The sequence below is a fragment of the Alligator mississippiensis genome, chromosome 4 (genome assembly GCF_030867095.1).
Source record: "Alligator mississippiensis isolate rAllMis1 chromosome 4, rAllMis1, whole genome shotgun sequence".
NCBI lineage: Eukaryota > Metazoa > Chordata > Crocodylia > Alligatoridae > Alligator > Alligator mississippiensis.
In genome coordinates this window covers 246,266,040-246,288,588 of record NC_081827.1, presented here as the reverse complement: position 1 = coordinate 246,288,588, position 22,549 = coordinate 246,266,040, and the positions used below count along the sequence as shown (strand labels likewise).

The 22,549-nt window shown below is 45.5% G+C and overlaps 1 protein-coding gene across 3 annotated transcripts in view; it reads left to right on the top strand.

Moving 5' to 3' along the window:
- The window catches only part of PDIA5 (protein disulfide isomerase family A member 5), a 139,680-nt gene that overhangs the window by 18,755 nt on the left and 98,376 nt on the right, over positions 1 to 22,549 (top strand). For all 3 annotated transcript variants that reach the window (XM_014599612.3, XM_019480576.2, XM_019480577.2), the window contains exons 4-5: positions 16,157 to 16,240; positions 17,714 to 17,759. In XM_014599612.3, coding sequence (XP_014455098.1) covers positions 16,157 to 16,240; positions 17,714 to 17,759 — 130 coding nt within the window. The remainder of the gene's footprint in view (positions 1 to 16,156; positions 16,241 to 17,713; positions 17,760 to 22,549) is intronic.

The window sequence follows — 22,549 nt, the reverse complement described above, 5'->3', positions numbered from 1 at the left end:
ATATCATCATGCGTCTCCCTGTGTCTGCATCTTCAGAGCTTTGCTTTGGTGCCTGCAGCTGGCAACTCCTGCTTCCTGTTTCAGAAAGGAACAGATTGCTGGCTACCTGGGTGTTTGTGTGTTTGTTTCCCAGAGCTTGGGGTACTGGTGCCTGAGCCACATCTGTACTACACACAGCTGTAGGTCACCTCTAGGATGAAATAGCTTTTCCTGAAATTTTATGCGTGTTAATCCATGTCCTCTCACTTACATTGGAAAGCAGCAGTGCCTAAGAGCAGTGTTTTGTCCTTGTTGGTTAGTGCAAGGTTGCTTTGTTTCCCTGAAACAATCCAAATGAATCCTTTTCCTGTGACAGCTTCCTTCTGCATTCATTCTGCGGGGCCAGCAGATTAATGAGGTTTTTACTTCCTTTACCAATCATCGGAGGCAGGATACCAGACTATCAACTGGCATAAACTAGGAGAGCACCACTGAAGTCAGGAGAGCTGGAGGAGTTTTCACTTGTTAGGGGGATTAGCTGCTAGATCCTTAACTGTAAAGGCAAATGTGCAGTGGGAAATGTGGCCCATCTCTGAGGTCTAGTCTCCCTGGTCCCTTTCCTGCAACAGACATGTCAGCGAGTGCATCTGGCGCACCTACATGAGACGTTTACTGCAGAGCTGCCTAATTAGCTTCACAGTAATGTCTCTGCATTTACACATGTGGCCCTATTAGGTCATAGTAAGCTAATTAACTCTGCTGTAGGTTAGCACTTGTAAATACAAGTACTATTCTGCAGCAGAGTTTTCTTTTACTGCACAGAAACATGTGTAGACGCTGATGGGGCTGGCCAGGGCACAAGGGTGCTTTGGTGTGGGGGCTGCCTGCTGGCTAGCCCCACACTGGAGTACCCTTGTGCTCCCGCCAAACCATTCGCAGCACATTAAGCCAGACCCCCCAGGCCTCCTGCCAGCCGGGGTTGCTCCAACCCAGCTCAACGTGCTGTGGTCCGAGGTGCCCATGTAAATGCAATGCCTGGGAACAGTAAACACCAGCCCAGTGTTTTGATATTTGTTGCAGCAAGTTCTCTATATCTAGTTCTTCTATTTTTTTTTTTTTACCTCAAGCTGTATCCTTCCAAAAGGCTATCACCAGAAAGCACTACCTTGTGAGTTACTTGGTTAAAAGATATCACCTCTACCATGAGCCCTGATTGCTTTTTCCTCTAGACAATACGGCTACAGCCTGGATACCTTGGAAACAATATATATATATTTTTAAGTGGTGTTCATTTAATACTTGAATAAACTCTACAGTATGTTTAGCACTTTACATATCTTTCATCCGACCGTTGCAGAGTGCTGTACAGATCTTAATGCATTAAGCCTGTCCATGTGAAGGTGGGTAAGTATTGTCCCTGGCAAGGGAAAGCTGAGTTGGTCATGCCTCTCTAAGCACCAGCAACTGATACCAGGCTGCGCACAGGGCACCAGATGTAATGATCTCTGAGGGCTGAGTACCTCCTTTTCAGAGGGTGATTTTGGGAGGAACCTTGGAAAACATGGAAGCTTTTTCTGAAGGGAATTAGATATTTTCAGAGGTCTCCTTCATTTCTCCTTCCTATGCAGATGCCCCAGCAGGGACTGCCAAACCTGATGAGTGCTTGGAATAGTGAAGTGAGGCTGAGTGTCTTGCTGATGGCCAGGGAAGGGATGATGCACTTTTAAAAGTGCTTTGGATTGGGATAGCATTGCTTTGTTATCAAAGCCATAGGTTGCCTATACACATGCAGCGAGGCTGCTCTGACATGCTGTAATTACAGCTTCATCAGAGCAGACTTGATTAACCAAGTCTGTTGGGGTGTGGTAATTACTGCACTCTAGCAGACTCCAGCGTCTTGTGTATTGGTGTCCCTACACTGAAAAATTGTGGTGCTTGAATTAAAATTCATTCAACCAGCTTTAGTTAAAGTGCCCCTGCTGCCATTTTTCAGTGTGGGGATGCTGATATATGCAATGCTCCATGCACTTTAAGTAGATTGGCAATCAGCCGCTCTAATTAAAGTGCCCCCCCCCCCCCCCCCCCCCCCGAATCCCAGAGCACAACTATAAGTGCCCATAGAGAGCATCTGGAGATTAACCTTATTACTCACAGTTCTTTCAATGCCAAGGCCATCTACTGTTCAAGCATTTGGGGACCAACCCCTTTGAGACCTAAGGACAGAGGAGACCTGATCAAGAAAATAGGAGTCATCAGCACCCATTAGGAAGAGCACGTTGACAAACTTTTCAATCAAGACTTTGTTGTTGATGAGAGTGCTCTCAACTCCATCCCACAACACCAAGTCAGAGATGATTGGGGAATCCCTCTCTTTCTTGATGAGGTGAGGAAAGCCATCAAGCAGATGGAGAATGACAAGGCATCTGCAGCTGATGGAATCCCTGACGAAATCTTCAAGCAGGGGGAAGAGGAGCTCCTATCGCAGCTTCATGCCCTCATTTTAAGGATTTGGAATGAGGAGGAAATCCCAGATGACCTCAGGGATGCCACAATTGTGATAGTCTTCAAGAAAGCGCAGACCAGTCCAACTGTGGAAATTACGAAGGGGCTCACTTTGCTGTCCTCAACAGGAAAGATCATTGTGAGAATCCTCCTGAACCATCTCCTTCCACTTGCTGAAGAGGTCTTCCTGTAATCTCAGTGTGGGTTTAGGGCATCACGAGGCACAACCAGCATGATCTTCACAGCTCGCCAGCTGCAGGAAAAATGCTGGGAACAACAAACCTTCAAGGGACCTCTCTACTTGGCCTCCTTTGACTGTCAGCTGAGAAGCACTGTGGAGGATCCTTCTGAAGTACGGATGCTCACGAAAATTGATTACCATTCTTTCCCTGTTCCGTGATGGTAAGTGAGCAGTGGTTCTCAGCAATGGATCTATCACAGATCCCTTTTGAGGTTGAGAGGAGTTAAGCAAGGCTGCATCATCCTCCTAACACTCTTCTTGATATTCCTTATTGCAATGCTATATCTGACCACCAGCAAACTTCCAGTTGGAGCGGGGCTAAACTACCCAATGGATGGTAAGCTATTCAATCTCGGCTGACTCCGAGCCAAAACTGAGGACCTCCCCCTCAGCTTCAATCATCAGGCTTCAGTATGCTGATGATGCTGTAGTGTGCACTCACTTGGAAGCAGACCTTTAGGCAAGTGTTGGTGTCTTTTCCAAGGCGTACAAGAAAATGGGATTGACACTTAATATTCAGAAGACTAGGGTCCTCCATCAACAAGCTCTTAACAAGCAGTTCCCAGCTCCAGTAATTTAGATTCCCAGTGAGGCTCTGAATAATGTTGAGTATTCTCCTGTACCTCAGACATCTCTTGCAGAAGGCTGACATCGAAGAAATCCAACATCACCTCAAATGTGCAGGTGCAGCCTTCAGACACTTAAGAAAACCGGTGTTCAAAGATCATGACATCTGATCCAAAACCAAGTGTATGATTAATCAAGCAGTTGTAATTCCCACCTTATTGTATGGAGCTGAGATGAGGTGTCTTCTGTATGTTGTCCACAAATTATAGGAGAAGTACCATCGATGCTGACTGTGGAACATCCTTTGAATCCAGTGGAAGGACAGACGCACCGACTTTAATGTCCTCACAAGCAAACAGCATGAGCACCGAGGCGAAGTTCATCCAACTTCAACTTTGCCGAGCTGGCCGTGTCATCCAGATGTCCAACTCCAGGCTCCCAAAGCAAGTTTTATTCTCCTAGCTCAGTCATGGCGTGTGCTGAAGAGGTGGGCAGAGAAAGCACTTCAAGGACATCCTCAAGGCCAACTTGAAAAAATGCAACATTAATAATTTAGGGCTGGACCTGATGATCTTCCAAGCTCCCTTCCAGCCTTACAATCTATGAATATCAACTCATGGAAGACTATCACCCAGGACTACTCCAAATAGCAGAAGAGTCTGCTGCAAGGATCTCAGTATTTTGAAGTCTTACGATGAAATCAGGAGATGGAAAAGGGAGCGTGGCAGAGACAGTCTAAATCAAGAATCCGGGAAACTTGCCCAAGTTGCAGTTAAGTCTTTCGATCCCAGATGGACCTTGTCAGCCATCTTCACTCTCACAAATAAGACAGTTATGGAAGACAAGTGTCCTAGACTGCGAGGGATTGCCAAAGGAGATGGTGAGTTGCTTTCATCCTTGAAAGGCTCTTCTATCTGCTCCCTTTATCCCAGCCACAAAGTGTGAAAGGTGGCCATAAGGCCTTTTGGTGCAGGCCACACAAAGCAATCTGTAGGGGTCCAAACAGCTGAGTCCTGTTGGAGCTGTTCAGGGTACTTGCTTAGTGCAAATATGCTGTGAGGCTTATTTGTGCTCTGACACTGAAACAACAAATGCACAGAAGCTGGGATATTTACAGTGCAGACTTGATTTTGTTTTACAAATATTGACAGGAAATGACTTTTCTGGCAGCTCTCTTCTCTGCTCCTGTTAGCAGAGATTTTTGGCTTTGCTCTTTGTACCCTGCTGTAGCAAGCTCCTTTGCCTTCTGGTGCAAGGCTGGTATCCATGCCGAGCTATGGCTCCTATCTAAGCCTCTCTGTGACAATGACAGTGTGGTTTATTTTATTTTCATTTTTCAGTGTTAGCTTCTTCCTTGTAACCCAGGGTTTCTTCCTCCTCCCCCTTTTGCAGAGAAATCAAGAACATGCTGCCACACTAAAGGGGAAATCATGGCTGTTACTGAGTGCCAACAAACTATTCCATATTGTGCAAGATACAGGGGAAGATGCTCTTCTTGCTACTGGAAGTTTGTTGTCTAAATAGCTTAGTGATATGTAAACCAGGTTCCCCACTCCTGGGCTGCTTTGTGGGTTGTGGTTTGGACAACAAGTTAGACTTGAGGCGTCAGTTCCAGTTTTGATGCGAGTTTGGCCAGGAAGATGAATTTGTGGATAGAGGCTAGGGGAAGCATTGGTTCCAGATAGTTAGAACAGAACTAGAGATCTGGCTCGGTAGCCCTATAAGCAAAGATGGTAAAGGATGAATGAAACTGGCTTATTGTGACTCTGTGGCCCAGTTCTAAGTAGCTTCCTCTTTCAGTGGGATTACTCAGAGGATTAAATCCTTTGCTAGATCAGAGCCCTGTTTAACCACATAAGGAGGTTTTCCAGCACATTTCAGTACCCTCTATTTGCACTGGCTCATGTTGGCAAAAAACTCTAGCAGAAAGAAAATGACCCCTACTAGGTAGAAAACCGGTGGTGTGCAAATTGATTAAAATATTCAGGTGGTCACTCTTTGTTCCTGTATATTGAGAAGCTCCTGAGGCCCTGTGTATAATTAAACACGGAGCGGTTCAATTATGAATAAAAGACCTGCAAACGATGTGACAAAAATACTTACATTTCATTTCAGCCTTCCCATGTTTTAATTAGGAAGCCCTTGCTGAGGTGTTTGATGTTGAATGAATTGCAGCGTGAGAGATGTTGGAATATTGAATTAATGTCTGGTGAGATGCAATCTTACACATGGCATCTACTTTTTGCTGCTGTCAGATAGGACAGAACATTTCCATTACGGTGTTTAGGAGATCTGGTAAGTCGGTTCTGGATTGGAAGCTGAAGGCTGAGGACCAGTGCTGGCAGAACAGTATAGTAACACAATTTTTGAACCCATATAGGGCATCTAAAAGGTTGGTTGGCAAGATAGTGTCTTCAGTTTGAGCTATGAGACATCCTATATACAAGCTGAGACCTGGGGAGTATGGCCCAAAACTTTCAAAAGACCTGGGAGTCAGGACTTTTAGGTTCTGCAGTTAACTCCAAATTCGTAATTTAGGGCAATTAGCATGCTTATGCCTCAGTTTACTAGACAGATGGGTAGGATAGTACTGGATTCCCAAGGATGATGTGAGGTTTAATTAGTTGCTGTTGGGAGATCTTTGAGTAAATAATGCCACGGCAGTGAAAATAACCACTACTTATTCATGTAATGCATTCAGATATTATTGTGGTGGGTATATAAACAGTCAGAGAGGATTTGATGATTCTTTTCTCCAGCAGCCTGATGCAAGTTTTGCAAATAGAAGGACTTTGTGGGTGCAGGACCTGGCCCTTATGTTGTAAGCACATGGACATGGGAAATAGGAAGTTGAGCTTGATTTGAAAAGTGGGTGTTTTCTACCCTTCACTATAACCTTTAAGGAAGAATTTGTCTTAAAATGGGATGATGCAAAAAGAGCTGGGGGACAGCTTCAGGCACCCCCTGCTTATCTTTTCCTGCCTAGACAGACATGATGAGCTTCCACCTCCAAAACTCCAACTGATCACCCAGATGCACCATGTGTTGCTAGACTCTCAGGGTTGGGGCCAGGTGCTGGGTGCACTGAGTGAATCAAGAGTTATGCCAAGTTCAGGTTGTATACACTATGAAATGGTCCAGGCCTGGGGCACTAGATTTTGGCACTTTTGTCTGACCTACGTTCTTGTGAACTCTCAGGAAGGTGCAAAGGAAATGTGTGAACTGCATCACAGCGACATTTTTGGTCTTCGATTTTTCTTCTTTCTGATTTTTATGAAAATAGATTTATAAATCAAAGCAGAGCAAGCGTGTATTTCTTTGGCTCTGGGCAATTAATCCCCCATCAAACACACACAGTTTTTCCTTTTTTTTTTAATGTTGGTCCCAAACAGAACAAAGCTGTGTGGGTTCCATCTGCTGTCATGGCGCATGTGCTCAGCTTTAAAGACGAGATGCCATCTGGCTAAAATGTCTCACTCCTTGGTTTGTGGTAATCCCACACTCCTGCTTTCATGCTATTTACGTGATTTGCTGCTGCTTCCTTCAGGAGAGGATCTAAAAATTGTCTGGAGTTGTTAGAAGCCTTTGGAATTGAACATGAAGTTCAGCTCTTTTTCTTCAGAGCGGTCTCCAAATTCCAGTTTGGCCAATCATGTGGCCTGCCTAAGGACATTGCAAACTTTTGACCCGTCTGGAGGCATGTTACACTCCTCATTTTAAGACCAATTTCTTCTTCCTTGGAAGTTTTTTTTCATGTTAGCCTTTGGACGGATTTCTCTTTGAGTTTCCTGATTTCCTTGGATTTTTTTTTTTTTTTTGGGGGGGGGGGGGGGGGTTTGGTTTTCTGAGAGTAGAAAAGACCCACTAAAAATAATTGATTCAATTGTTTAATTAGCTGAGATGGACGAGGAGGGATTTTAAAAAGATATTGTTCCATCAAGAATGAGAAGTATGCAAGTCCTTACTTTATAAGGACTTGCATATAAAGGCAGGTGGGATTAGAGGTAGTCAGAAATCAGAGGTCCTTTTCCAAAAAAAAATTCATGCAAACTCCATCCTCTTTCTTTTTAGGATAAAATTATGATAGGGAATTGTGAAATTATAAATTCTGAGCTGGGGGCTCGGAAATGCTCAGGTGAAGAGAGAGAAATGCAACAAAGAATGCAGCCCTATTGCATCTAGGGCATCTAAATGGACTGCAGAACACTGTTCTGTAGGATTTCTTTGTTAATGCTGAAATACAGCCTCTTCTAAGGTGCAAGGGAGCCGTTTTTCTGTAATAGGTGCAAGTAATGTAGTTGGCTTAGGAGAGGAAGTAAAGCATGCACCTGTATCCTCTAAAAAGTTTTAGGTGATGTTTGTCCTAAGAACACTTTGCCAGTATAGCTGGTTAAATACATGTGCTATGACAGCAAAATATTTCTAAAAGGACAGAGTTTGTACAGGCAAAACTGTTTCAGTGGCATATCTCATTCCAGCACTTCTCTTCCATGCATTGGGTGAAATAACCTATCCACATAGACTACATTAATTTCAGAATAACAGACTTATTCTACAACGAGTGTTCACATAGCTTATCTGGAATAACTGCTTTGTTTTAAATTCACACTTTACCTTAGGTGAGACTCTGGGGTTAGTAGATGGAAAATTCTTCAAGACCCCGTATACTGCATTTCTTCAGAAATATGTGGCATTTAACTAAAGACTCCTCTATATGCATAAGATGCAGAGTTCAGGTCATGCATTCAGCCTTACTGTTTGCGTTTCCTGATCTTTTTATTTTTTCCTGAATTGCTGATTAAGTGTGGAAATGTTAACATTGCTGTTATCTAGAATAAAATTAATGTTAAATTAGCTAGAGTTTAATTAACATTCTCCAGTTTCCTTGCACTTAGTGCTTATTAATTTTAAATATTCTCTGAATGATTCTCCTTAAATTCAACTGAAGAATGGTGATGCAAACAAAGACCAATGCAGAAGTTCTTGTGTGTATGGGACTGGTTTATTCCTAGAAGTATTTTCCTATCCAGTATTTCTAGCATTCATTCACATCCTATTGAGTCGCACTGTTATCTCCAGATCTGGACTCTTCTGATGAAGAACCCACCATGTAAATGGAGTCCAGTGTGGTCTCTGATTAAAAGATGCAAGAAAGTACAACTGCCTTAGCTTTTCAGAAGTTCCTGTGCTGCCTTTGGTTGTTCCTGCAAGTCCATTCATCGTATCTCTATGCAGGTTTTTGTGGTGCTCTCTAACCCTCTTTATTAATTTGGCTCTCCTTCATTGTAACTTTCCACCTTGCTGCAAACAGGAAGATTATGCTATGTAATGTTTTATTCTTCTCTCTCATCTTGATCACTGGCAGCTGAAGACACCTGCATTACCTTCTGTCTTCCTTTTTTTTGGGCTGTCAAAGATTCTTGCTTTTAGGGAATGGATCTCCTGAGTTTTAGTTTTGGGAAATGGTTTTTTTCCTCTCTGTTACCAGGGAGGTTTTGTACATAGATTCTTTGGTTCTCTAATTGACTAACAGATCGACAGAATCATTTTTATTGGATGACTGGTGGTGCTGGTTTTCCACAGCATATAGATTGTTCCCTCCTGCATTCCTGTCACGTTTCAGGGGACTGTTCAGAGCGGAAAGCTGCAGTTGGAGGGCAGGGTGCTGCTGATGGAGGAATCTTGCGGTGTGTTGGGGCTGGAAAATGAGCCCTGCAGTCCAAACGAGACCTTTGTCGTCTGCTAATCCCAATTCCTGCATGCTTTCTATAAAGCAGCGTTTCCTTTCCTTGGTTCAGGCTTCTCTCTCTTCCCCCAAAATAAAATCAGAACTCTTCAAGCATTGCAGTTGCTGGTGTGAGATGCCTGTTTGCTTCTGGTAAGCACAGACCTGTTGTTATTCTCACTTGCCTTCATTAATTTCCATGTGAGATGTAGAATAGTGGAGACAGATCAGCAAATCTGTGTAGAAAAGAAAGAGATACTGTATTTTAAGATCAATATTTTTTTCCTTTTGTCCTGCTCTTGGAGTCTTTTCCTGGTCTGTTCTGCATCGGTTTTTCTGCCACGCTCATTGCAGCAGTTTGAGTGCCCGTCTGTGGTGAGAGCTACATATGTGCTTTCTGTCTGAGTGGATGTAAGCCATTATCATCCGGTGCCTGCTTAGCACAACTCTTTGGAGAAGTGCTTTTGCAGCTAGGTTGACAGCTTCTGAGAAGTGATCCCCCCCCTTCCCCTCTCTTATTTCAGATCTGTCTCAGGAGAGTGATACAGGAAGGCCTGAGATCATTACAGAATATGAGGCTGCTTATAAAGGTGACATACTGTAAGCAACACTGTTCATAGCAGCTGCCACATCATACTAGGAAATAGTGATGATACTACAAAAGCATCCCTTTCCATGGGAGCATGGCTGGAGAGGGCCAGTGAGCATGGCATACAAAATGATGTCTTATAAATGATTCTTGCTGTAGTGTAGGAAGGATGATTGTAAGGAAGGTACTCGGACATCAGGTACTGCCTGGATGCATTGCTCTTAAATGACATGAGAGTCCTGAACTTCATAGTAGCAAGCATGTCTCTGACCAACTGGCATTCGTTTCTGCTTTCTGACAATGTATTGAAGGCCTGCTTAAGCAACATGTGTACTTTTAATTTAAATGACTTGGTGGAAGCTCATGGTATTTCCATCCCTTTGGATTGCCACAGTTTCGGGTTGCACATTTGCAGGATCTGAACTCTGTGCTTCTCAGGGTGTTCGTGAGCCCTTTTTCCATGAAAGGGGAGAACAGGGTATGTTCTCTGGCACCCAGCTGGAGGGCTTTGCAAAGGCTCTGCCCTGGGGCCGGGAAACCAAAGAAGGGACAACTGCAGCCTGTAGATGGTTGGCCCAGAGCACAACATGGGCTCCCTAGCCTCGGCGAACGCTGACTGATGCTGGCTTAGCACAACAATCTCGAGGGATATTGCGGAAAGCCAGTTAACCTGTAGTTAAATGGGGCTGGACTGCCTAGGCTCTTCCAACCATGTCCTGGGATAAATTTAACTTCATCAACAGGAGGAGTAAAAAGCAAAGAGAATGCAGGCAGAGGAGGAGAGGCCTGACTGGTATCTCCCAAGCATTTCTAGGATGCAGGGTGGTTGGGAGCTGCCTCGTAATCTCGTATTTTAGGACTTCTGCTGAAGAACAAGGCAGAAGGTTCCCTGCATCCCCTTCCCCCACATTAATACTTTATTTGGCTTTTCTTTTGCCTTTGAAGAATCGGACGTGGGCTGCAGTGAAGAGCCGGCTGTTTGGGGTGCATTGATGTTTCTCCTGCTGCTTAGGAGTCTCGCAGGTGCCTGGCTGGAGAGTCTGGCTCAGGTGTTCAGGATCAAGCCATTTCCCAGAATTGTGGTTAGAAAGGAATTTTCCTCCCTAGGTCAGATTTGACAATAATTGGGGTTTTGGCTTTGGGTTTTGTGTGTTTTGTTAGGAGGGTGGGGGTTGCTTTTCTCTATAGTGAGAGGTACAGTCCTCTTCTTAGGATCCTCTAAGCACATTTTAATTTAACAAATTCCCTGCCACTGTTAGCCAAGATGCTGGCAAGTGACTTTGTTTCTCCTGTTCTCTACTTGTGGCTCGCAGTAGGATTATCTGTAGGGCACTTTGTGGCTGTGGAGTATGAGAGAGGGTGGAATGGGTGATTTTTATGGATCCTTTGGATTTGGGGACCTCCTTGCCTACATCTACAATACTCTGGTCCACTTGAGCAGATGCTGGACCAGAAGCGGGGAACTCCTGGTCCGTGTGCAGCTCTGATGCCGACTTGCTGTCACTTCCCTTTTTAACTGATTCTTTTTTTCCCACCCGTCCTTTGTCTTGTCTGTGCAAGTTGTAGGCCCTCCAGGGCAAGGATTTTCTCCATGTGTGTTTGTAAAGTACCTGACACAATATGGTCCCTGTCTTGGCTAGAGCTTTTGAGCCTGACAGCAGTATAAATGACTGGCTTTCAGATTTGTTGATATGGTGATGTGGTTCAGATGTGCTTATGTGATATGCTTGCATGAGAGCAAGCCAGTGTTAATGTATGCAGAGTTACTCACCTCATTACTTAAACCAGTGCTTCCATGATGTCTTCATTAATCACTTCGCTGTGCCTGGGCCCACAGGAAGTACAGATAAGGGACAGCTAGTCCATGAGTGTGCTACAAAGCAACATGTAGCCAGACGGTCAGTATACTGATATGCCACCTTCCCTTCACATCCCTATTGCAAAGACTGCCCAGCAGCTCCTCCACCCCTTTCCTGTCCCCAGCCCAGCAGGAGAGGAAGACTTTTAAACTGTTATAATCTGGCCCTGCTTGTCCCTACAGTAGTGCTTATTTTATTGTGCAGCACAGTTTGAACATGCTGGGATTTTTTGTCTGTATTCTGAGAGTGGGTTTGAAAATCTTACCAGGCCCAGCTGGTGCTCAGGCTTATTTGCCAGTCAGAAACTAATAGCAGCATACAGTTGCACACGTTCCCTCTCAGTGAGAAGCCAAGGGATGGTATAATGCGATGAAGTCTTTTGGGGTTGGCAGGAGCAGCTGTCTGAGAATAGAGATGTTCATCAGGATGCTGAGTTTCACTCTCCTGATGTCCAAATCTGCCTGAATCCTTGACCTGTGCCTGATGATGGCGATCAGCAGTGCCATCTCCGGGCACCATGTTCACCCTTGGAAACAAATCAGCTCCTGGTGCAGCAAGTCCAACATCTGCACTGTTTCTCCCTCCATGCATTCTGGCCTCTCTTGGTCTGTTGTTGCAGGAGCCCTTCCCTGAGCAGCTCCTGTTGAGAACAACTTCCCATATCTTTCCTGGATATGGAGAGAGGTGGCTGGAGTGCCTGGCTGGGTCCACCCTGTTATTTTGAGGGTGCTAGCATTTGGGATTGCTTTTTCCATGGGGATAAAGCTGGATGTATCGAATGCAATTTAAATAAAGCTGTGGCCTCATCCTTTTTCAGTGGTGGCATAGTACTGAATTAACAGGGTTAAAATTCATGTGAAAGAAGATGGTGTGAGATACCCACTATTAATATGGCCGTGCTATGGTTACTCGGAGTAGTAACCCCTTCTCCTGAGCCTGGAAGATGCTCTGGTGCCTTGTCATACCCATTAAGCAGTCAATTCTGAGATGGTTTCTTTCTTTTCTTCCCCAGCACACTAATGAGCTCTTCTACTTTCTTCAAACGGTTTAATTAAATCGCAAGAGCTGGAGTCCTAATTATCCTTTCCCATGTAAGAGGTAAAGAGCTTGCCTTTAGAGAGTAGCTGTTGGCCAGAATCCAATGGAGGTAAATCTCCCCAGAGCAGACTGAATCTGGGTTGGTATTTACTCTCCTGAAGGATAACAGCCGTTTCAAAATGGTATTGTAGAGAGCTGTTCCTTGTGGATGGTTTTCTTTTTCTGGCTGCGTGGAAATCAGCAGCAGCAAATGCAGGGGGGCAGCGGAGGGAGACTAGGTCCAGTATTGTCTTTGCAAAGTATGTCATCTTTCCAAGAAGACTTAATTCAGTAGCTGAGTCGGTGCGTCTGGCATATTCAGAAAGCTGCACTGGGGCATGAAAAAATTACTGATGCAAATTTAGACCTGATTTGTGCTGGGGATTTGCTTGGACATCAGCCATGCAGACCCCTTGTGTAGATGGACTAAATTCTGTTTCATGCTCGCGCAGGGTAAGATGCACAGAGCAAATTGCAGCTTTCTGTCTGTCTGCAAAGGGTTTGTCCCTGTGCAGCAACACAGATGGCTAGAACTGAGGCAGAACCTCAGTGCTGGAAAGATTTAAATAGGCTGTTTTTTTTCCCTTTTAAGATATTGCTGCTTCTGGAATTTACATTCCTGTTTTTTTAATAAAGGCTTCAGGTAGTAAGGAAGGAATTAGTAAGAGTTGAAGCAGGTGATGTTTGTTCCTGGTATTCATGGGGCACCTGTTATGGTAGTACCTGGGGACACTTTCCTTTGAGTAGTAACAGTGTGGAGCACTTCTCATCTGTAAATCTCAGATCATCTCAAAGCTTACTGTCCCTCTAGATAAGGAGAAAATGAGGCTTGGGGAGATAAGTGACTTGCCCATGGCTCCGCAGTGACTCAGTGGCAGAGTTGTCAACAGCACCCTATAGTGCCTGATCCATTGGAGAGCAGCGCCATAACCACTGGAGCAGGATTAATGGTTGCAAACCCAGGGCTAAAGGCCCTCCAGCCCTGTTTGAAGATCCAAGGGTCTGTGTAGCTTGGTGTTTGTGACTCTGCTTGCAGCCCTGTGCCCCTCACTTGGACATACTTTAAGTTAGCCCCATTGAACTTGCTCCTCTTCACACTGCACAAACATTTGCTTCCAGATGGGGCTGTTGCACAGAGTCGACCAGAAAGGGACTTGCCCTGGAAGAAATAGTTGGGCGTGCCTGGGGCAGCGTTTTAAAAGTTTGGGCTCACCTGAGCTGGGTGCCAGTTACTTGCAGCAACACAACAGACTTGTCTCTGGGTAAGCCCCTCTGTGTCCCTGGCTAAAGCTTGGACGAATTTCTTATGGGGTAGACTTCAGATATGGGGACTTCCTACCGGGAATGAGCTGCCTTCAAACTTGGCCAGCAAGACAGCTTGCAGGCATGTTTTGGCAATGCATGGGTGACTTGGGAGAGCAGAATGGCAAGAGGTGGTGCCTGACAGCTAGGTCCAATCATCTGTGGCTTTGTAAATGGCAAATGGGACTGTGCAAGGCAGCTTCTGAGTGAGATTCATAGCGAAGCACAAGTTGCATATCCTTTTACGAGCCCCCTCTGCATATAAGATGGGTGACCTTGTTCAGTGTCAGCTGAAATATCTCAAGCGGCTTTCCCAGGTGCTTCCTAGATGGACCGAATTATGGCCATCCAAACAACAGGTACCGATGGCCAAATTGACCTTTATGTGATCCCAGAGGTAGCAAGTTTGAGGCCATAGCAGGAGCACTCATGGTTCGGCCGTGTCAGAATCTAGCAAATTTGCAAATTCTGCAAAATACCTTGTCACAAGGACACAAAAAAGGAAGGAAGATCTGTGGCTGAGAGGGACATATGCAGTTTTGTGGCAAAGCAAAAGGTGGAGGGCGGGGAAACTTGTAGCTGGCTGCATTCTGCTATCTGAGTATCCAGGACCAGAGATGAGTTTCGTAGGACTGCAGGGTTATGTGTGGGTGAGAAAACAGACACTTCTAATTGGAGGAATCATCACATGCTTTGCTAGCTCCTTGAGATGCTAATTTAGATCTGTAATTTAACACTCCAGTGTATGTGTCTGTCTTTTAACGCAATGTTGTCTGGAACGTGCCTCCTAGGACTTCCTGCACACAGTTCCCTCTCTGCAACAGTGTTAATTCATTGTGTTTCTTTTCTCTTTCTTGTTCCTCACGTTTGCAAGGAGACAGGTTGAGAGTGTCTGTAGAATTGATGCAGACACCAGCAGGAGCCCTCAATTCAGCAGGGCCCCTCGTAGTTGTGGCATTGAGGCTTTCTAAAGTGACTCTAATCAGTTTAAACTTCAGTGGCATTGATAGGTGCTCAGCATTTTCATTTGCTAAATGGATTTATTGGTGCAAAAGGTACAAGGAGCCTCTGCTGAGAAACAGGTTTTTGGAGCTTTTTCATCTTGCTCTGTCGAGGCAACTAATAGCCTTGTCAACATAAACCCTCCCTTCTTTTGGCACTTTGACCATTTAACTTTTCTTCAGGAAGTTTCCTCTTGCATGCCATGTTCTCTTCAACAATGAAGGCTTCATATAGTTGACAGGGGTGTAGCTTGTAGCTGTGTAGGTCTAAGGACATAGGCAGACAAGGTTCTTTGGGTAAATCTGATAGTTTTTTTTATTAGAATAACTCAAATAGTTGGAAAAATTCTTCTTTGCAAGCTTTTGGGTTTAAATACCCTTCGTCAGGCTGTGGAAGCATCTGCAGTTGGTGTGTGCTCTCTTAAGCCTGGACTTAAGTCTTACAAACCTAAGCAAATGCTTTCTTGAATGTGGATATGTGTGTTTAATTCAGTGGTTCTTAACCTTTTTATGCCCAAGGCACCCCTGGATAGATTTAAGGCACCTTTTAGAAAATGCCAGCTCATATTTCTCACTTCTATTTTTCTATAGACAAAAAACTAGAGCAATTCTGTTGCCAAGAACTCAGACCACAACAGATCAGATTGTTTTTAACACTCCAGATTTCTGTGTGAAATCTTTGGGTTTATCATGTGAATCATGTTAGAACTGTTAAGTTTGCAAACACTGTGCAGCACCCTAGAAAGGACCTTAAGGTGCTCCAGGGTGCCATGGTGGCCTGCTTGAGACTCACTAGTCTAATCCCTTCTCACAGTTCTCTCTCTATTTTCTCTCAGTCTAAACCCTCTCATCATGCTTCAGGCTTCCTCTGTGCACTTAGGATTCATTCCTACCCTGAGACAAAGGTTGACTGTGTTCTGTTTATTTTATTCTCTCCCAAACCAGTCTTGCCAACCAAACTATGGGCACATCTTCCTGAAATGTTCTTAAAAGCTCTCCTGTAATCACCTGCACTGAAGCATGTATCCTGGAGCATGTTGCAACCCCTGTTCTAACAGATAGGACTCTCAACTTGAGCACTGTTTTGGACCGTTCAACTCCATGTACCTAGACCAACTAACCAAATGGCTCGGATCCACGCTGGCTGCAGTAGAACGCCAGCTTGCTTGTCAGATGTGATGGAAACCACCATCCTCTTGGATTTAAGCAAAACTAATTGCTGCTGAGAAACCAGGGCTAAATGCTTTACTTTCAGCACTGAACTGCTTACATTCTTTTAACCATATTTTTTTTTTTCTTATGTGTACCTTGCAGTGATGCAGAAAGCCGAAAATTATGCAAGAAGATGAAAGTAGATCCCAGCTCAAAGGAGAAAGGAGTGGAATTATTGCATTATAAGTGAGTGTGGGACTGGGGTGAAAGAGGCTCTCACTAATTGTCCAAGCTATTTATGAGCATGTGGCGTTCACTTATTGTTAGTTCTGTCATGTAGTCTCTCCCCCAGTGCAGAGGCTTATTACTGTATTTACTTGAATTCAAAATGACATTTCCCCTCCCCGGTCTTTGAGCCTCATCTAGGAGTTGAGCACTGGCCTGGGTCATGCAGCAACTCGGCTCCAGTTTTGTCCCTTGCCGTGGGGCTGAAGTCAGAGCTGAGCTGCTACCTGCCCTGGGCTCGGATGGCTCACTTGGTGGGGGAGCAAGCTCACAGCTCAGGGAGCACAGGGGCAACTGGGGGCAGGGAGAGGAACGGGGACACCTACCTAAGTGAGTACCAGAGAACATGGGGGACACTGTAGTCTCCAGCTACCCCCTTCTCTCTTTACTTTCTGCTCTGGCTCTGGTCCTTCCAGCCCCAATCTGGCCCAGCTGGGAGCTTCTGCTTCTTTCTGGCCAGGCTAGGCTGGGTCAGGGCTGTGCTACTGCTGACTGCCCCAAAGCTGAAGTGGAGTTAGGTGACGGTGGTGGTGGGAGAACAGGCGAGGGGGCAGGCTGCAGGAAGGATATACAAAATTGTGGGATCAAAAGGTAGCTGTGGTGGAAGGCGGGCAGGTAGGGAGGCCAAGGGATGAAGGTCCCTCACACGGGGTCCGACTGTGGGGCTGGATCCCACAGATCTAGATATATGGTAGCATTGGAGTAGCAATTAACGCTGGCACTGCTTCCCTGCCACCAAATTTCCAGACCCATGAGCCCTGATGACATGAGTTTGTGGGCTGGATTTGGCCTCAACAGAGATTGAGTACCACTGTCCTAAGGTGTTGCTTTCAGTGGGGATTATGCACATACCTAAATGAATACAGGTAACAGGGGAGGAAGTATGACCTAGTGGACAGATCACTGGACTGGGACTCAGGAGACCTGTGTTCTGATCCTGGCTCTGGCACTGCCTTTCTGGGTGGCTTTGAGCTTGTCATGTCACCTCTGTGCACCTGCCTTTCTCCTTTAATCCAGCCCTCCCCTCCCGCCCCCTCCCCTGGGTCCCTCTTAGTGAAGCACTTGGAGAGCTGCTGATGGAAACTGCCATTCCTGGAGTTAGATTGCCTTCTTATGCATCATAAAAGTAGGGATAATGCAGCTATACAGGGTGCTGAGCAGCTGTCTCTCCCAAGATCATGCCTTTAGTAAATGCTCTCATTAAGGCTTCAGAGAGGAAATTATTCATTAGAGGCCTGTTTGCTTTAAGCTTATTTCTACCTCCCCTACCTCCCCCCTTTAAATTGCTTTGCATTAAATTTTGCACAATTCTGTGACTTTGGTGGGATAATTTATTCTGGAGAACAAGGTGTTGGGGAGAAGGGGGAACAGCTGTATGGTTTTTCAGAAACATTCCTGAAAGTTCACACTGTTTCCCTGTTCCTCATTCAACAGGGACGGTGCATTTCATACTGAATATAAGAGAGCTGTCACACTAAAGGTAAAGTTAAATATGTGATTTTTTTTTTTTTTTTTTTTTGACACTGCAGAGGAGGGGAAGGAGTGGGAGGGACATCTGTGGATTAAACAGATGTTAACGCTCTCAGTTTCATGTTACAGGGGCACGGGGTAACTTTCATCAACAGCTGTTAGGGAAAAAAACCCTTTAGGTCATTCTATCTACGTGCATCTCTCAGTCCCAGATCCAGAAAAGCTGTGTGCGCTTAAGAAGATTGAACCCGTGTTACATTGCATAAATTGTGACTTTATTTGCAAACTGGTATTACACAGGGTTTTTTTTTCCCCTGCCAGATCCTATTGGTAGTTGGCTGTAACTAATAGCATTAGCTGGACAGCTTTTATGGAAGGGATTTCCCTGTTGTTTTAGCAGTTATCAGCCATAAAGAGAGCAATGAAATGGCCTTTTCTTTCATCTGATTATGGAGCCTCAATTCATATGACTATACCCTGAGCACAGCAGGAACGAAATGACCTTCCTTCGCATAAAGCAATGGGAATCAAAATTCTATGGGGACAATAAAAGAAGGAAAAAGACATGTCAGTGACTTAAAGCAGGGGTTGGGGGGGACAGGAGACGGAGTAATTTTGATGCTCATAGAAGTAATAGGCTAAATGCAGGGTATACTAAGCAGAAACTGTACAGTCTTCCCTTGTGTTTTGCTACTAGCTGGCAGGGGGGCTGGCAAGAGCTTGTTTGCACTGAGCAAATGGTTACCCTGAGATCAAATTGACTAAATCAGTAGACATACAATCTGTATGTGGCCATAGCTTAGACTAGCGTGAAGTTATTGCTGCCTCTGTGAGGGGTGACTGGACTGGACTGGAGTGACTTCAACCAGTGTAGGGACTGTGTGGTATGTTTCTACTCTACATTTGCACGACAGTAAACTTGCTGTGTCTGCAGGGTGGCCAACCTGTGGCACATATGGCACATGCAGCCTATATGTGTGGCATGCAGCAGGCCAAGGAGGGGATGGATAACACAGTGGCAGATAGGGCAGGGAGCAGAAAATAAAAGCAGCAAATCAGGCAAGGAGCACAGGTCAGGGAGCAGAAGGAGCAGATTGAGTAGGGGAGAGGGATGAGAGTGGTACTTGGAGGGTGTGGGGCTAACTTGTTGCCTGCCTGCCTCCCCAGAGACTTGGCCCCCACTGTGGTGTGCGATCTGTTCTCAGTGGCTGACCTTAAGCTCCCTCCTTCAAGTCACTTGGAAAGCCAGAATCTCCAAGGAAGCCTACATTTTCCAGTATCAGCCACTTCCCACCAGCCAAATCCAGAGCAATCAGGAAGCGCTCGGTGTCCAACTTCCCCATCTTCAGTCCTTAGTGCAGAGGGAGAGGGAGGTCTTTGGGTAGGGCTACTTTTTTCCACCATCTTCAGCAAAAATGTTAATGGGGGGACAGGAAGTGTCCCTTTTATCCTCCAAATGGTGTCACAGCCAGAGAGCAGAGTCTCTGCAGCTCGGGCTGGGCTGTGGTAAACTGTGGGAAGCATTCATGGCTCAAAGTGGCATAGTAACTTAGGTGCTGTTACTAGGGAATCAACAAGTGACTTTCCTAAGTACTGTGGACTCTTGCTTAATTCTCCCAGGTGCTGCTGCTGTCTGAAGAGGAACATTTTGCCCCCTTTCCTACCATCCTGTTTGACATGTACTTAGAATCATAGAAAATGAGGGTTGGAAAGGACCTCAGGAGGTCGCATCTCGTCCAACCCCCTGCTCAAAGCAGGACCTTCCCCAGCCAGATCATCCCTGCCAAGGCTTTGTCTACCCAGGTCTTAAAAACCTCCAAGGATGGAGCTTCCACCACCTCTGAATAACCTGTTCCACTGTTTTACTACCCTCCTAGTGAGAGAGTCTGTCCTAATATCCAACTTAAACTTCCCTTGCTGCAACTTGAGCCCATTGCTCCTTGTTTTGTCATCTGCTACCACTGAGAACAGTCCAGCTCCATCCTCTTTGCAACCCCCCTGCAGGGAGTTGAAGGCTGCTTTTAAATCCCCACTCATTCTCCTCTTCTGCAGACTAAATGAGCCCAGTTTCCTCAGCCTCTCCTCATAAATCATGTGCCTCAACTCCTGAACCATTTTTGTTGCCCTCTGCTGGACCATCTCCAATTTGTCCACATCCTTTCTGTAGTGGGGGGCCCAAAACTGAACACAGTACTCCAGATGTGGCCTCACTTGTGCTGAATAGAGGGAAATAATCACTCCCCCTGATCTGCTGGCAACATTCCTACCAGTGGAGCCTAGTATGCTGTTTGCCTTCTTGGCAACAAGGGCACACTGCTGGCTCATATCCAGCTTATTGTTCACTGTCACCCCCCAGGTCCTTTTCTGCCGAGATGCTGCCCAGCCAGTCAGTCCCCAGTATATTCTGGTGCAGGAGATTTGTTCCATCCTCAGTGCAGGACTTTGTACTTGTCCTTGTTGAACCTCATGAGATGCCTTTTGGCCCAATCCTCCAATTTGTCTAGGTCACTCTGAACCCTGACCTCCAACGTATCTACTACTCCCCCCAGCTTAGTGTCATCTGCAAACTTGCTGAGGGTGCACTCCATCCCATCTTCCAGATCATTGATGAATACATTGAACTAAACAAGCCCCCAGGACTGACCCCGGGACACTCTACTTGATACCGGCTGCCAACTAGACACTGAGTCATTGATTACTACCCTCTGAGCCCAATGCTCCAGCCAGTTTTCTATCCACCTTACAGTCCATACTTCCAGTTTGGTAGCTCGGTGATGCCCACAGAAGGAGGTTCTTGATCCCAGCAGAGGCATAACTATAAATTTTGGTGCCCAGGACAAAACTTTGGGGGCGGGAGGAGAGGGCAAAAACTCCTTTATCACCTCTGGAACGGCCTTGTGCTCCCCTCTCCATCCTCCTCCACCCACCTGTAGGAGCCAAGCTAGAGAAGCCCCATGCTGCTCAGCTCCAGGAGGGTGCAGGACTGCTCCGGATATGGCAAAGACTCTGGTGGTGAGTGGGCATCATTCTGGGTACCCTTCTCTGTCAGTGCCCAGGACTGGTGCCCCTCTTGCATCCCTTAGTTACATTCATGGGTCCTAGTACAGGTGGGAGGGAAGATGCTCTTGCTCCAAAGGCCATGCACTTGTCTGTTTATTGATCCATTAAATTCACCAATTGTCCATTAATATCTTTTTAAAGAGGAGTCTGATTATACATCAGAAGTCACTGTCAATCCATTTCACCTGCTGCTAGCTTTGCTACTCTGTTCTCTATTTTAAAGTTCTTTCTTCCCCTACATCGGTGGTTCCTAACCTTGTTAGGTTCAGGGCACCTCTCATGACAGCTCTTAGTTTTCATTCATTTTTTGACTGCATAAAAATAATAGAGCAGTTCTTCTGTTGCAGGGAATTTAGGAAGACCACAACAGGATACAGTGTTTTTAACACTAGGGATTCTCATTTCACGTTTCTGGGTTTATCTTATAGGAGGAGATAGCTGTTTAGCCTGAAGTCAGCCAGAAGGCAGGGCAGATATGCACCTTTTTATAGGGCTTTCATAAACCCATCTGATGAAGTGAACTTGGGTTCATGAAAGCTTGTGCGTTCTGTGTCTGTCTCCTACTAGAGAGAGAGAGGGGCATTGAGGCACTGAATGTCTGGACTTGGTCTGGCCTCTGGATTCTGTTTCAAAAGGGGTTTAAAGTGGGGGGATGGTAGATTTAGGGCAGCCTCCAGTCCTCCATACACCTGCCTAGGCATCAAAGCCCTTGCTGTGATGGTCACAGGACTCCGTAAAGGACATAAGGAACCTGAGGCGGTTACCCAAATGTCCTGGCAGCCCTTTTTAGGAGTGGTCTGCTTGCCTCCCTTGAGAGAGGCACTAGAAAAAATCCATGGACCAACCTGAGAGAGAGAGACTGGGTTGGGGCATGGATTTATTTGGAGGCACCCCAGGGTGCTCTGGCACCCTACATGAGAATCACTGTTCCATATGGTCTGCTTTCTCCCCCTCCTCTTGTTGTCTTGCGTATGCTGTAACCAAAACCTTCTCAATTGCATTTCAGTCGAATTTCTAAGTACACTGCAAGTGTTAACTCAGCCATGCAGCAGCCCTACTCAGAAGATGCTATATAGATGGGCAGACTGAAATGCAGAAGGTTAAGGGATTTTTTTCATGTCACTGAGCAACAGGTATATTATTCTCAGTCTTTTGCTTTCACCAACTGACTACCCAGCCTCACTAGCAGCCCCCCAAAGTATAAGGCAGATGCTCCATAAACACATGTCTGAACATAAAGCCTTCACTGTAGGATCAGGCACAAGGAAAATTTTCTCCCCTTCTGTGATAGCAAAAACTCATTAAAACCCAAACTTTTTCAATACAAGTAAAGGGAATAGATAGAACCAGGAACCCACTAAATTAGTTCTGTTGTAAGCCCTGAAATGTTTTAAAGCTTGCTTTTGTAAGGCCCTCTCTTTAAAAACCAAAAGGTCCATGTGTCTGATCAAGAGGATAAGCCTCTCTTATTAGCATCCCTACTGCATTATAGCTTGAGGGAACAGAAGGTGCAGGAACATGATTTCCAGAGCATGGCTAGTTATCGTCTTTATATAGTTATCATTATTTATGACTAACCACCGTGCTCGTTCCATCATGCTATAAAACATGGTTTGTCCGGTCTATGCTGCAAGATGAAACCATATTTCCTGACCTCTGTTCCATCAGTATTACCCAACAGCTTTGAACTTTGTTTCAAGAACACAGGTAAAGCACAGCTTGGTTCAGTCTCTGCTGCAA